Source organism: Natator depressus, chromosome 12, assembly GCF_965152275.1.
Source record: "Natator depressus isolate rNatDep1 chromosome 12, rNatDep2.hap1, whole genome shotgun sequence".
In the NCBI taxonomy this organism is placed as follows: Eukaryota; Metazoa; Chordata; order Testudines; family Cheloniidae; genus Natator; species Natator depressus.
The window spans coordinates 482,236-495,503 of record NC_134245.1 but is presented as its reverse complement, the minus strand read 5'-3'; the positions used below and the strand labels follow the sequence as shown (position 1 = coordinate 495,503).

The 13,268-nt window shown below is 63.9% G+C and overlaps 2 protein-coding genes across 2 annotated transcripts in view; one reads left to right on the top strand and one right to left on the bottom strand.

Moving 5' to 3' along the window:
• Positions 1-59, bottom strand: part of LOC141996798 (syntaxin-binding protein 2-like) — a 13,710-nt gene extending 13,651 nt beyond the window's left edge. Inside the window, exon 1 of the mRNA XM_074969091.1 lies at positions 6-59. Coding sequence (XP_074825192.1) covers positions 6-59 — 54 coding nt within the window. The remainder of the gene's footprint in view (positions 1-5) is intronic.
• Positions 60-128: 69 nt separating this feature from the next.
• Positions 129-13,007, top strand: LOC141996797 (syntaxin-binding protein 2-like). Its single transcript, XM_074969090.1, has 13 exons — positions 129-160; positions 266-350; positions 3,603-3,733; positions 3,876-3,983; positions 4,957-5,014; positions 5,543-5,608; positions 6,312-6,392; positions 6,725-6,863; positions 8,181-8,287; positions 8,795-8,884; positions 11,689-11,774; positions 12,181-12,338; positions 12,875-13,007. The coding sequence occupies exons 1-13, from the start codon at positions 129-131 to the stop codon at positions 12,952-12,954; spliced, it is 1,221 nt and encodes a 406-aa protein (XP_074825191.1). The 3' UTR covers positions 12,955-13,007.
• Positions 13,008-13,268: the final 261 nt, after the last annotated feature.

Below are 13,268 nucleotides of genomic sequence, written 5' to 3'. Positions count from 1 at the left end.
GGTACCCGGCCATCCTCTACAGGAAGTGAGTGTGCCCGAGGGGAGGGGTACCCAGCCATCTGCTTCAGGAAGTGAGTGTGCCCGGGGGAAGAGGTACCCAGCTATCCCCTATAGGAAATGACTGTGCCATGGGGAGGTACCCGGCCATCCTCTACAGGAAGTGAGTGTGCCCAGAGGGAGAGGGTACCTGGTCATCTCCTACAGGAAGTGCGTGTGCCCCAGGGGAGGAGCTGTTTCTGACCCACAGGGTTTGTCTTTGCTGCAGGGACCATGAAGATAATTTCCACTTGGCGCACGCTGTGCTGGCCAAACTCAAGGAGTTCAAGGCATACGAGCCCAGCATGGGACAGGTGAGCAAGCTGTGCCGGCCACGCCCTCGCCATGGGACAGAGCCGCGGTGGAGGGGGAGCACATGAGAAGTAAAAGGAAGGAGGAGTGATTTAGAACCTGCTCGGAGATCCTGGCGGGGGGAGGGGTGGGGGTCTAGACCCCCTTGGAGATCCTGAGGGGTTGGCAGAACAATAGCATTTCCTCTGTGGCTGGACTAATGGCCCCAGCCCTTCTCTAACACAGGCTGTGGGCAGATCTCAAAGCGCTCTACAAAGGCCAGTGTCCTTATCCCCTCTGAACAGATGGGGAAACCGAGGCACCGACTGGGGAAGTGTGTGCCCAGCACAAGCTCTCTGTTTATAAACAGGGCAGTTCGGTCACCGCTTCGCACATAGAGCCTCTTCCACACCTGGACACTCCTGTCTGTGTGTGCTCCTACACCCATCACCATGGTATCGGAACCTCACTAATGAATTCAGCCTCCCAGGAGAGGCAGGGTGGGCTGTGTTACAGATGGGAAACTGAGGCATGCAGGGAGTCTGTCAGAGCAGGAATAGAACCCAGCTCTCCCCAGCCTTAGCCACAAGTCAGCCCTGGCCTGTGGGCTTCCCCCAGCTCCTGCCATCCCCGTCTCACCCCCAGCAGAGGGGAGCTGCAAACCCACCCTGCCCTGGATTCTTACACGGGAAACCCAGTGGCTCCTGTCCCCCTAGGAGAAGCAAAGTGATGTAAAATCCAAGGCCTGCCCAGATCTCTCCCTCCTGTTGCCTCTGCTCTTGCTTCCAGCCTTTGCTGCCTGCAGACTGTGCACCTGTGACCAACTGGGAATGTCTTTAATATCTTTTATGAATCCGATGTGTGCCTCAGTTTCCCCTATATATTTCATGGCTTCTCTGGTGGGGGGTGGGGAGGAAGGACTCTCAGGGAAGGTAAGAGTCATGGGGGGGGGTGTCCCCTCCCTGTCTTGGTGAAATGAAGAGAATCCAACCCAGATCAGCCTGGGGGCCAGAAAGACCGTGCCGGCTCCAATGGCTCCTGGCTGGATGCTCCCAGCAGGGAATTGGAGCAGGGCCCCCAGCTCGAGAACACAGGGTTAGGAAGGTTTGAGCTGGGGGATAAGTGGGGGAAGCTGGGAGCTCTCGCCTGAGAACTGACCAAGGTCAGGCCGAGGCTGGTCTACATGAGGAATTGGGTCGGTGCAACTGCGTCGCTCGGGGGCATGGGAAAGGCGGCGTCACTGAAGCGGAGCAGCTGCTGTAGTTTTGAGGGGAGCCTGGCACACACCTGGCTGCCCAAACCATCTACACAGGGAAGGCATTGACAGCATGCTTGTTAACCACCGGAGCTCCAGCCTACAGCCCCTGTCTGCCCTCCCCACCTGCGATTAGCAAAGATCAAAGTCCTGCTCCCTGCACACCCTGCTGCTGTTACTCCCGTGAGTCCCCCCAGGGATATTCCTGAGGCTCTTGCCAAACCTCCCTGTCACAGGTGAAAGCACTATCCCCATGTTACATGGGGGAAACTGAGGCATGGAGCAGCGTGCCAGGAGTAGGTGGCAGAGGCAGGAATAGGAGCCAGGAGTCCTGCCTGCCCAGCCCCCTTCAATAGAATCCAGACAGCACACCCACTGCAGGGCCGGGATTGCTGACTCAAGCCCCTGCTCTCAATGCAATGCTGGCTCCATGCCGCACAATCCCGGCCGGCCAGTCCAATGTGCCCCTGCCTTGCCAGCTGGCGCAGAAAGAACCCCAGGGTCTCTTGTAGCATGGCCTCTAGCAGGCAGGTCTCCAAAGCCACCCAGCCCGCGGTCCCGGCACCCTGGGGCCTTGTCTGCACTAGTCCCTCTTGCCTTGATGTTTCCCAGCTGCCAGCCCTGAGGGGTAGCTGGGACAGGCAGTGCTGTGGCACCCACCAGTGCACTAACCACCCCTCTGGTCTGGGCAGGGTGGGGTGACCCGGTGGTTACGCCAGCCCCCATCTGCACTCGGGGATCCCTCCAGCAGAGCCGAACTGGCAAAGGTGTGAGCAGAGTCCCGTGGGGGGTGGGGGCTGGGCATAGCAACCCATCCAGGCTGGGTAGGGCTGGAGAGGAATGAAGGCGCCAGCTCTGGGTTCATGTCCCTGCTCTGCCACAGACTCCCTGTGTGACCTTGGGTGAGTCACCCAGCCCCTCTGGGCCTCCATCCCCCTCTGCAATGGGGTGGCAGCCCTGCCCAGCCCCACGTGCATGGGGGGCAGGATGCAGCAATGATAGTGCTACAGTGGTGGGGGCCAGATACTCCTCCAAGAGAGGCGCTCCCCCATCAGCCTCAACCCATTTACTCAGAGGCTGTGGAGACCTGCCAGGCGGGTGGGTGGTGGCTGATCCGACGTTCTGCTCCCGAGCATGGCTGAAAATCGGGCCACGTACTGAGGTCGGACAGCTGGGGAAGCATCAGGGGCTGTATGTCCCCCCTGCCCCCAACTGTCTGTGCTACCCAGCGAAGAGCAGACGCAGCCCCTTGCCGAGGTGCTCCTGGGTGGGCTTGGGTTCCACTGGGGCTGCTGGAGCCGGTTTCAGAGCCGTCTGCCATGAGAGCGCAGGGCTGGTCTCCTATCGCCACCTGCTGTGCAAAGAGGGCAGTGCATGCTGATCAGGCAGGGAGCGAGGGCTGGGCCAGCCTCCCCATGATGTTTGTCTGAGATGCTGACCATTTGAGTGGACTCTGTCCAACTGGATGCTGGGGGGCCACCCAGGCTGGGAGTGGGGAGCTAGAGCCTCATATGGGGTCCCAGCTCAGATGCAAGGTGGGGCATAGGGATAACGTCCCATCGTCCCCCTCTGGGACCTTGTATCAAAGAGTCTCTGGGCCTGGTGTTGGTTCATGATAAACTAGCCAGGCCCTTCTGGTGTAGTTCCCCCCCTCCCTATGCAGCAAATGGGGCAGGGGGCAGTCGGGGGGCTGCCTTGTAAGGGGCATGCTCCCGTTGGTGGAGAGGCACGAGCAGAGAACGTGCTTGGGGGAGGGGGGCATTGCTATTTGCACGAGGGGCAGGTAGCCCGTCCCTGCAGGGTGGGGAGCTCTCCCTGCCAGTCAGGGCGGGACCCCAGGGCACGTCCCAGCTAGCTTAGGGGGTGTCTCTTGGCTTCCCCTGGGGTTGGGGCTGGGCCACAGAGAGGGCGGGTGGTGAAGTTTCAGGCCACCAGGGCCCATTGGATTGTGCCATGTAAGCCAGGCCAGGAACCCTCCGCCAGAGCAGGGGCTGACGGGTTTCTCTCTCCTTTGCCCCAGGGCCCTGACAAAGCCCGTTCTCAGCTGCTGATCGTGGACCGGAGCTTCGACCTGGTGTCCCCACTGCTGCACGAGCTCACCTACCAGGCCATGGCCTACGACCTGCTCAGCATCGAGAAAGACACCTACAAGTAGGGCCTGGCTGCCAGCAAGGGGCGCCCCGCACCCCTCCTCAGGCGGGCTGGGGGGGATGTGACCCAGCACCTGCACTGCTCCGCAGCCCCCACACCGGGGGGAGGGGTGCCACAGCCTGACCCTGTCTCCCCCCTGCAGGTACGAGACGACGGGCATCAGCGACTCGCGGGAGAAAGAGGCGCTGCTGGGTGAAGACGACGAACTCTGGGTGCAGCTACGCCACATGCACATCGCTGACGTCTCCAAGTGAGCGCGCTCAGCCCTGCCCCCTGACGCACCCCTCCATGCCCCGCCCATCCACCGGACATGCCCCTCCGTGCCCCACCCAGGGCCGGGACCCATCCACCCCCGGACACACCACTCCGTGCCCCACCCAATGCCAGGACACCCCCAGACACACCCCTCCGTGCCCTGCCTAGTGCCGGGACTCGCTACCCCCTACTTTGGCACAGCCTTCCCCTCCCCGCCCACTGCCAGGACCTCCCCCCTCGGACACACCTCTCCCACCCAGTGCCAGGACAGCCCACCCCGTTGACACACCCCTCCCCCTCTTTTCCAGTGCCAGGACTTCCCCCATCCTCCCCTTCAGATACACCCCTCCCCACCCTGGGGCCCCCTCAGACACACCCCTCCCCTTTCCTTCCCACCCAGTGCTGGAACCCTACTCCCCCTTGGATACACTCCTCTCCCACCCAGTGCAGGGACACCCCCCCCGCAACACACCCCTCTCCTGCTCAGTGCCAGGACTCCCCCTCCCCCTCCCACCCAGTGCTGGGGCTTGTCCCTCAGACATGCTCCCCTCTGAGTGCTGAGACCCCCTGGACCCAGCCCCTCTCCTCAGACGACCTCTGAGCGCTCCCTTCCAGAGCCACTGTCCACATCTCCTCTCGGGGATCCCCCTGGACACTGTCTTTCCCCGAGCCCAAGGTCTCCCCATGCACCTCACAGCTCCCTTGAGTGAGTCCCTCGCCGACCTCCTCCTGGGCCTGCCACTGCCCCCAGGCCCCCCCAGCAGGGCACCAGGAGCCCCCTGAGGTGCACTGAACTCTGCCTTGGGGTAACTTAGGAAGAGGGGGTCCCCCCGGCCTGTCTGAGGCTCTCGAGGCAGAGAACCCTGGTGCCCGTGGGGTGGGGGCTCCATCCCCTGTAGCATAGGACATGGCACCCCCTACCTCCAAGACAGTGCCTGGCTCCGTCCTGACCCCTCTCCCTGCTGCAGGAAGGTGACGGAGCTGCTGCACACCTTCTACGAGAGCAAGAGGCTGACCACGGACAAGGTGCGGCGGGAGTTGGGGGGAGTGATTGGGAGTCCGGGATGGGGGGACCCATCCCATTGCCACTGATGGGGAGGAGAAGCTATCCTGCTGCCCCAGGAGGGGTTGGCGGGGGCTGTCCCATTGCTCCCAGGATTTGCCTGTAAAAGGCTAAGAGGTGTATATGGAGTCCCCTGCCCCCCAGCCAGAGCTCTGGAGCTCCCCACAGTGGGGGAGGGCAGAGGCCCATGGGGTGGGGTCAGACAGCAGGATCGGGACTGCGCAGGGAAAGCTGCAGGGAGCCAACGCTGGCATCTCCCCGGCCCGCTGCCACTGTACACCCTGAGGGGCGCTCGGGGTGTGGGGCTCCTGTCTCATTCCAGCTGGCCTGGGAAGGGCAGGTCTAACCTAAGCCGCAGCCACGCGTGGCCTGAGTGACCCGCCCTGGCACGCGTGGCTGGGCTGCTGCGGCTGTCCCCAGGTGAGGCCTCTGCCCTGCAGGGGGCTCCGTGCGCTGGGAGGGGCTGGGATCTCACCACCGCCTCCCTCCAGGCCAACATCGAGGACCTGTCCCAGATCCTGAAGAAGATGCCCCAGTACCACAAAGAGCTGAACAAGGTAACGGGGCTGGGGCTGTTAGTGGGCGGGGGGCAGGGCATTCAGTGGGGCTGATGGGAGGGGCAGGGTGCTCTGTGGGGCTAGTGAGGGACAGTAGGGACTCTCCTTGGGGGCAGGGCACTCTGGGGCACTCCGCTTTACTACCTGATGAGAGCTGCTGACCTGTCCGGTCGGGCAGAACCATTTTCCCCCCAGGTGCTGTGTGGCACCATGGGCAGCAGCCTGCCTGTCAGTGCCCAGAGCTGCCACGTTTGCCCCAGCAAGGGCAGCCCTTGGGTAACACCCGTGCCCTGCTGCTGCAGCTCTCAGGAGAGGGCCTTGGGGGGCTTGCAAACCAGCCCTTTGGAGCCACTCCTGGTGCCACTGGGCCATGTGCCAACAGAAATCTCCTGGCCACTGGCACAGGTACCCCGACACCTGCTGGTCTCCAAGCCCCCAACCTCGTGGTGACTAACAGAGAAGCCGTGGGCTGTTTTGGAAGCTGCTCCCTCGTCCTGATCCTCCCCTCCCGCTGCCCCGCTCCACCCCAGAGGTGGCTGCACATCAGTGCTGGGCAAAACTATCCCTATATACTCAGCTTCTACAGCCGATTGGGGCTGCCCCTCTGGCTGAGGGGCCCTCCTTGTGGGTTGGGGGGTTCAGGTGCTCTGGACCAGCCGGTGATGCAGTAAACTCCCCCCTCTGCCCCGGTCTCTCCCCGCAGTTCTCCACACACCTGAACCTGGCCGAGCGCTGCATGCGGCACTTCAAAGGGACAGTGGAGAAGCTGTGCAGCGTGGAGCAGGTGGGTCTGTGGGCAGAGCCTGGCTTGGGGGCAGAGTCTGGCTCATGGTCTCAGCCTGGAGAGAGGGGTCTCAGAGCCGCAGGTTTGCTGGAGCCAGGGCCAGCCCCCCCATGCAGCACCGGGGATGCAGAAGGGAGACATGGGGCTCGGGTTACTCCCTTGGGGCCCGTTGCTCACCCCAGAGGGAGCTGACCCCAGGGAGGAAGGGGCCCTGGCACGGAGTAGGTGAGCTGTGGGTCATGGGGCCCTCACGTCTCCCATCCTGCTGCGGGGGCGGGAGGAAGCAGAGTGGCCTGACCTGGGCCTTGTGTGTGCGCCCCCTCCCCCGACAGGACCTGGCCATGGGAACGGACGTGGACGGGGAGAAGATCAAGGACCCCGTGAAGATCATTGTGCCCGTCCTGCTGGACCCCAGCGTGCAGGCCTACGACAAGATCCGCATCATCTTGATCTACATCTTCCTGAAGAATGGTAACGCCACAGGCCTGCAGGGGGAGCACTGGGGGGCCTGCTGCTGCAGGGGGCATTCCTGGAGGCAGGGCCCAGGCCTGTGGGGCTGGGGGGGAATAGCACTGCTCAGACTGGCACGCCCCCCAGCCATGTAGGGCGCCTCCTGGCCAGCCGCTTCCCAGGGCCTGTGTCCAGCCTGGCTCTACGGCCCTGCCTCCCCTCTGCCCACCTCTCAGTGCCTGCAAGCCTGCCAGTGCGCTGTGCCCACGCTCCGCACTGCCCCCTGGGGTCGGACCTGGTGGCCTTTGCTCCCCGCTGCTGCCTTCCGAGCAGTGTCCGCTCTCCACACTCCCCCCAGCCCATTCTCTGCAGGGAGGGGAAATGGAGACACACACCCGGAGCAGCCCCCCGGCCCGTTCTCTGCAGGGTGGAGGGACATCCCTCTCTTCCTGCAGGCTGTTCAGATACCATGTTTTGTCTCTGCGCCTCCTGCGACCAGTCCCCTGCCCACCCCTTGTGTCATCCCTGTACCAGCTCCCTGCTTCTTGCTGCATCCAGCCCCTTCCCCAAACTCACCAGGGCCTAGGGAACCTCCCTGACCCTGACACTTGGCACAGTCCCTCTTCCCCCTTCGGTTCCTGCCTCATGGTGTCTTGGTGGGGCAGCACCCTGCTCCGGGGCTTTTCCTGTAACCCTGCTCAGGCACTGCCCCTGGGCCCATTGCCCAGGCCAGAGTGCCCTCATGGGGCTCCTCTGGCTGCCTGGCTGCCCAGTTTCCTGGCCAGGGGGTGCTGTGGAGTTGCCAGGCCTCCCCGTCTGCACTAAGCAGCAGTAAATGGTTTGGGAGGGCGGGGCGGGGGGGGCACGTTGCCCTCCCTCCAGCTCAAGGCCTCACAGCCTTAAAGAGCCAGGGCTCGGCTCTGACATTGCACCTGACTGGCCGCAGAAGGGGGAGCGCAGATCAGGGGGACGGGGGCTCCCATTGCACTGCCAGGGGGAGCTAGAGAGACCCCTGCCCCCAGCGCCTGAGAGAACCTGTTGAGGGAGGAGCAGCAGGAACCTAAATTCGATCACTAACTGTGGGGTCCAGTGGGTTAGAGCGGATGATGCTGGGAGCCAGGACTTCTGGATTCTGTCCTCAGCTCTGGGAGGGCAGTGGGGTCTAGTGGGGGCTGGGAGCCAGGACTCCTGGGTCTACCCCCAGCTCTGAGAGGGGTGGGAAGAGCAGGATCTCAGGATTTGATCAGGGAACTAGGACTCCTGGGGCCACGGACTGATGGGCCTGGGCTGTGGGTGCGTCCCAGGGGTGCTAGCGCTGACCTGTCTGTCCCCGTGCAGGTGTGGACAAGGGGAACCTCACCAAGCTGATCCAGCATGCCAACATCCAGCAGCAGAGAGACATCATCCACAACATGCAGTTCCTGGGCATCTCTCTCAGGCCTGGGGTAAGGGACTGGGGCCAGGGGCCAGCAGCTGTACCCATGCCAGGGGGCAGATCTGTGCTGCACAGGGGAGCCCAGGCCATCCTGGAGGTGCCCCCCTATGGCAGTGACCTACTCCCAGCACAGAGGTGGCCTCTGTCCCTGTACAGTGGGGTGACGCCCTCCCCATATGAGGGTGACCCCCGAGTTACTCCCCATCTGGGGTGACTTCTTCTGCCCCTCAGAGGATTCTGGGAGTCAGGACCTCAGATCGCCAGGGAGCTGGAGCTGGGGACCACTGCTTGGGGTGGCCATGCGGCGAATGGGGGGAAGCAGCTCTGTTCTCCCATCAGTCTCTCTCCCCTCCTCTCTCTCTCTCTCGCTCAGTGATCCATTCTGTTCTTTTCTCTGCCTCTCCCCTGCCAGCCTGGCGGGCGCGACTCAGGTAGGCCGCGCGCTCCCTGTCTGCCCCCGTTCCCACCCCGCACCTCCTCCCTGCTGCCTCTCACCCCCTCTCCCTTCCTCCCCCAGAGCGGGCAGCTGCGACCGGAGAGGAAGGTGCGGCTGGAGTCCAGCTACCAGCTCTCCCGCTGGACCCCCATGCTCAAGGAGATCATGGAGGTACCGGGCCATCTGCTTCCTGGCTTTGGGGGTGGGGTCGCAACTGGCAGGCTGGGCCCAAGGGGGAGGGGTTGGTTTGGGGTCAACCATGTGTAGAGCCCTGCATATCTGCGCACCATTTCTGCGGATAGTGGATCGCCTGCAGATACAACCGTGCAGGGCTCTACTCCCCAGCAGCGCCTGGCCCGTGGCGTCCGGCTCAGGCAGCCTGGGGGATGCAGCGCGCTCGGGGCCGCTGGCCCGCAGCCAGTGGCTGGGCGACAGGTCGGAGTCGGGGCTGTCCGGCACCCACTCGCTCTGCCGCGCTGCTTCCTGTCCAGCAGCTCGAGCAGCACCAGTGTCCCCACCAGCTCCTGGGCAGCAGGATTTGGGATTGGAGTGGGTGGGGCCCCGGCGCCCCACCCCTCCACCCCTCTGTGATGCAACATGCTCTGCTGCGGCTGTGTACTGTCGCTCATGACCCCCCAGGAGCGGCACGTGATGAGACACCCCTTCCCCCAAGCCCCCACCACCTCCACACTGCCCCTTCTCCTCGAGACCCCGCCCCCTCCACGCTGCCCCTTCCCTGCAAGACCCCTTCCCCACCCTCGCTAGCTACTGGTGAGGATGCGGATACAGGGAAAAGACGGCTTGTGGATCGCGGGCTGATGCACATCCACACTTTTGTATCTGCTCAGGGCTCTAGCCACGTGAGGGGCTCATCAGAGAGTCCTCTCCTGCTGCCGTCCTTAGGGGTCCTCAATCCTAGACACGAGTGCAGGGGAGTTGTCTTACCCGGTGCCGAGATGCTGCCACCTCTGGGGTGGGCCATGGGCGGTTTATACAGCGGTCCCTCACCGGGGCTGAATTCTTCCTAAGGAGTGGCAGGCAGCTATTAACAGCCGCCCAGCAGCGCTGCCCGAGAGTCTAGGGCAGGAGGTGATCAGTGTGTGGGGCTGGAAATGCAGGGGATCCAGGCAGCACACTGTCATGACTGGCACTGGAATCTGAATGGCTGGCAGGGCCCTTGGTGCAACCTCCAGTGAGGAGCAGCTGTGTGACGCTCATCTAAAGGATGAACTCCTGCAGCACAGTACTGGTCACGCCCCCTGCAGACCCCCCCCCCCCGCCCGCTCCTTGCAGTACAGCGCCCCCTAGCGCCGCACTGGGGCAGCACTGACTGCCAGGGGAGAGTGACCCCTGCAGAGCCCCCCGCCTGCTCCCTGCAGTACAGTGCCCCATAGAGCCGCACTGGGGCAGCACTGACTGCCAGGGGAGAGTGTCCCCTGCAGAGCCCCCCGCCCCTCTCCCTGCAGTACAGCGCCCCCTAGCGCCGCTCAGGGGTCAACACTGACTGCCAGGGGAGAGTGCCCCCTGCTGAGCCCTCCGCCCCTCTCCCTGCAGTACAGCGCCCCCTAGCGCCGCACTGGGGCAGCACTGACTGCGAGGGGAGAGTGTCCCCTGCTGAGCCCTCTGCCCGCTCCCTGCAGTACAGCGCTCCCTAGCGCCGCACTGGGGCAGCACTGACTGCCAGGGGAGAGTGACCCCTGCAGAGCCCCCTGCCTGCTCCCTGCAGTACAGTGCCCCATAGAGCCGCACTGGGGCAGCACTGACTGCCAGGGGAGAGTGTCCCCTGCTGAGCCCCCCGCCCGCTCCCTGCAGTACAGCGCCCCCTAGCGCCGCTCAGGGGTCAACACTGACTGCCAGGGGAGAGTGTCCCCTGCTGAGCCCCCTGCCCGCTCCCTGCAGTACAGCGCCCCCTAGCGCCGCACTGGGGTCAACACTGACTGCCAGGGGAGAGTGCCCCCTGCTGAGCCCTCTGCCCGCTCCCTGCAGTACAGCGCCCCCTAGCGCCGCACTGGGGTAATAGAGCACCCTCTGCTGACTCACTAGCACCCCCCAGCACCCAGTAGCTTTTCCTTAGAGGTCTCCTGTCCAAGCACTGCCTGGGCCCAAACCTGCTTAGCTTGTGAGAGGTGACATGGTCACTCCATCCCCCGACTCTTGCTGGGGGCTGAGCCCCTCATCGCCCTGCCCTGTGGGGCACTCCTCAAGGGGGTGGGGGGCACACTTAGTTGCCTTCAACCTATTGGCTTGGGGCTCCTCCAGGCCAAGAATTAACCCGCCGACCGGAGCTCCTGTCCCTGGCAGATCACAGGTGGGAGGCTCCCAGGCCCCTGTTCCAGCGTTTTGATGGTTCCTCCTGTGGGATTTTGGGGCAGGCAGTTGCGGTAGCCTCAATCCCATGCCTAATCCAATCGGGGTGCCCCCTCTCTGCGCCAGCCACAGCTTGGCAGGCCTTAAGCTTCCCTGTACAAGTCAATGCAGCAGACTAATGTAAAAGCCCCTATTATGTGGCATTAGGATGTATCATATCCTGGGCCCCCTGCGTGCCTGGGACACACCTCATGGAGCAAGAGGCAGGGCCTGGATCTGCCCGCAGCAGGAAAGGGGCACTGAGGGCAGCCCCCTGCCTCCCCCCGCCCACCTTCCAAATGAGGGGCCCTGGATCTGGCTGCAGGAGGTCTCCGCCCTCCTCATAAGGGTGGATGGGTGGGGAGTTCACAGCAGGGCACTGAGCAGCTGAGGGGATGTGGGGAGATGGGGGGGCATCACTGGAGGAATCAGCGTGTTCTTTGCTGGCTCCCCATGCCCCACCCTGGAAAGGGGGCCCAGGCTGCTCCCCCCAGGGACTGTCAATCATTCAGTGCGGAGCCGTCCCAGCCCCTCCTCCCCAATGGGGCCTGGCTTGGCCACCAGATCCGAGGTTCCTGCTGCTTGGCCCCTGCTGATCTGTCCTCCCTCCACCCCCCACCCCCCGCCAGGACATCATTGAGGACAAACTGGACAAGAATCTGTGGCCCTTTGTGTCGGACCCGGTCCCTACCACCAGCTCCCAGGCTGCTGTCAGGTAAGGCTGAGCCTGGCTGGGCTGTGGGTGGCAGAGCCCCGACACACACACGCCAGGATGTAGGAGCCTCTCTGCCTGGGAGTGTGTGGCCAGGACCCTGCCGTCTACGGGAGAGGGGATGTCCAAGAGCCTGGAGCCCTGGACCCCTCTTACCATGTACCCCGCGCCCCAGCAGTCCCTCCACACACCAGGGCCCAGAATGGAGGAAAGGGACTGGCCAAGCTTTAGACAGCACCCCCAGCCCAGCGCAGGTGCCACCCTCCCCTACTCCCTCTTGCCTGCTTTGGGACTCCTGTCCCACTCCCTTGGGCAGGGCCTGCCCCCCAGCCTTCTCCAGGCCCTGCCCTTCCATCTGGCATTCCCTCAGCGAGCCCCTGGTATCCACACTGCCCCTCTCTCCCCCCAGCGCCCGCTTTGGGCATCGGCACAAGAACAAGCCAGCGGCCGAGTACCGGATGGGCCCGCGCCTCATCATTTACGTGCTGGGTGGGGTGTCCATGTCTGAGATGCGCTGCGCCTACGAAGTGACCCCGGCCACCAAGGGCAAGTGGGAGGTGGTGATCGGTGAGTGGGGCGAGTCCTGGGGGGAAGGGCGGCTGGAATGCCCAGGTCAGGGAGAGTTGGGACCCCCTGGGAGGGGGAGACCCTAGAACTGCCTGCCCAGCACCCACAGGGCTCCCATGCTACCCTCTGTCCTCCCACACCCGGGGGCCTGGGAAGAGATGTGCTTGCCCCACATGGCCTGTATCTAGCCGCCTGATCTCCTGGCCTCTGGCTCCCCAGGCCTCTCATTGCCCAGGGACCATGTGTGGGGGCCCAGTCAGACACCCCCAGTAACTCCCATAGGGATATGGCTCACCCCCTGCACACACCCCTCGAAGACCCAAGGGTGAGGAACACTGTCAGCGCGTGGATTCTTGCCTGGCTGTGCAGGGTACAGCGGCACGAGGGGTGCGGTGCCAGGCCACGGGGGGTAGGAGACAGTCCCTCCCCCCCTGCACTAGAGCAGGGTCCAGCTGCAAGGATGGGGGTGATGGTGATGCCAGCCACATACCTGCCCCACTGAGCCCACCGCTGCCAACCACCTCTCTCTCCCCCAGGTTCCAGTCACATCCTGACCCCCAAGCGCTTCCTGGATGACGTCCAAACCCTCAACCAGCTGGACCCCGAGGAGGCCTAGAAGCAGCCCCCTCCCCGCAGAGACTCTGCCCCCCACAGCTTGCTGTCCCCAGCTCCACCTGCTCTTCTCAACAAGGCACCTTCCCCCCTACTCCTGGCTGCGGTGTCAGTTCTTGGGCGGGGGGAGGACCCCCAGGCTGCTTGGCTGTTCGGGTAGGGGGCAGGCCAGGCTTCCTCCCTCTGGCACAGCCTCTAGGGCTGTAACCCTTTGTGCCCCGTGGCCACCCTGCCCCCGATGGGGTAGGGGGAGAGTCAGGCTCCATTATCTACCAGCTTCAGCCATTCCTACCTCCCCTGCCTGGGACCCAAAGCACA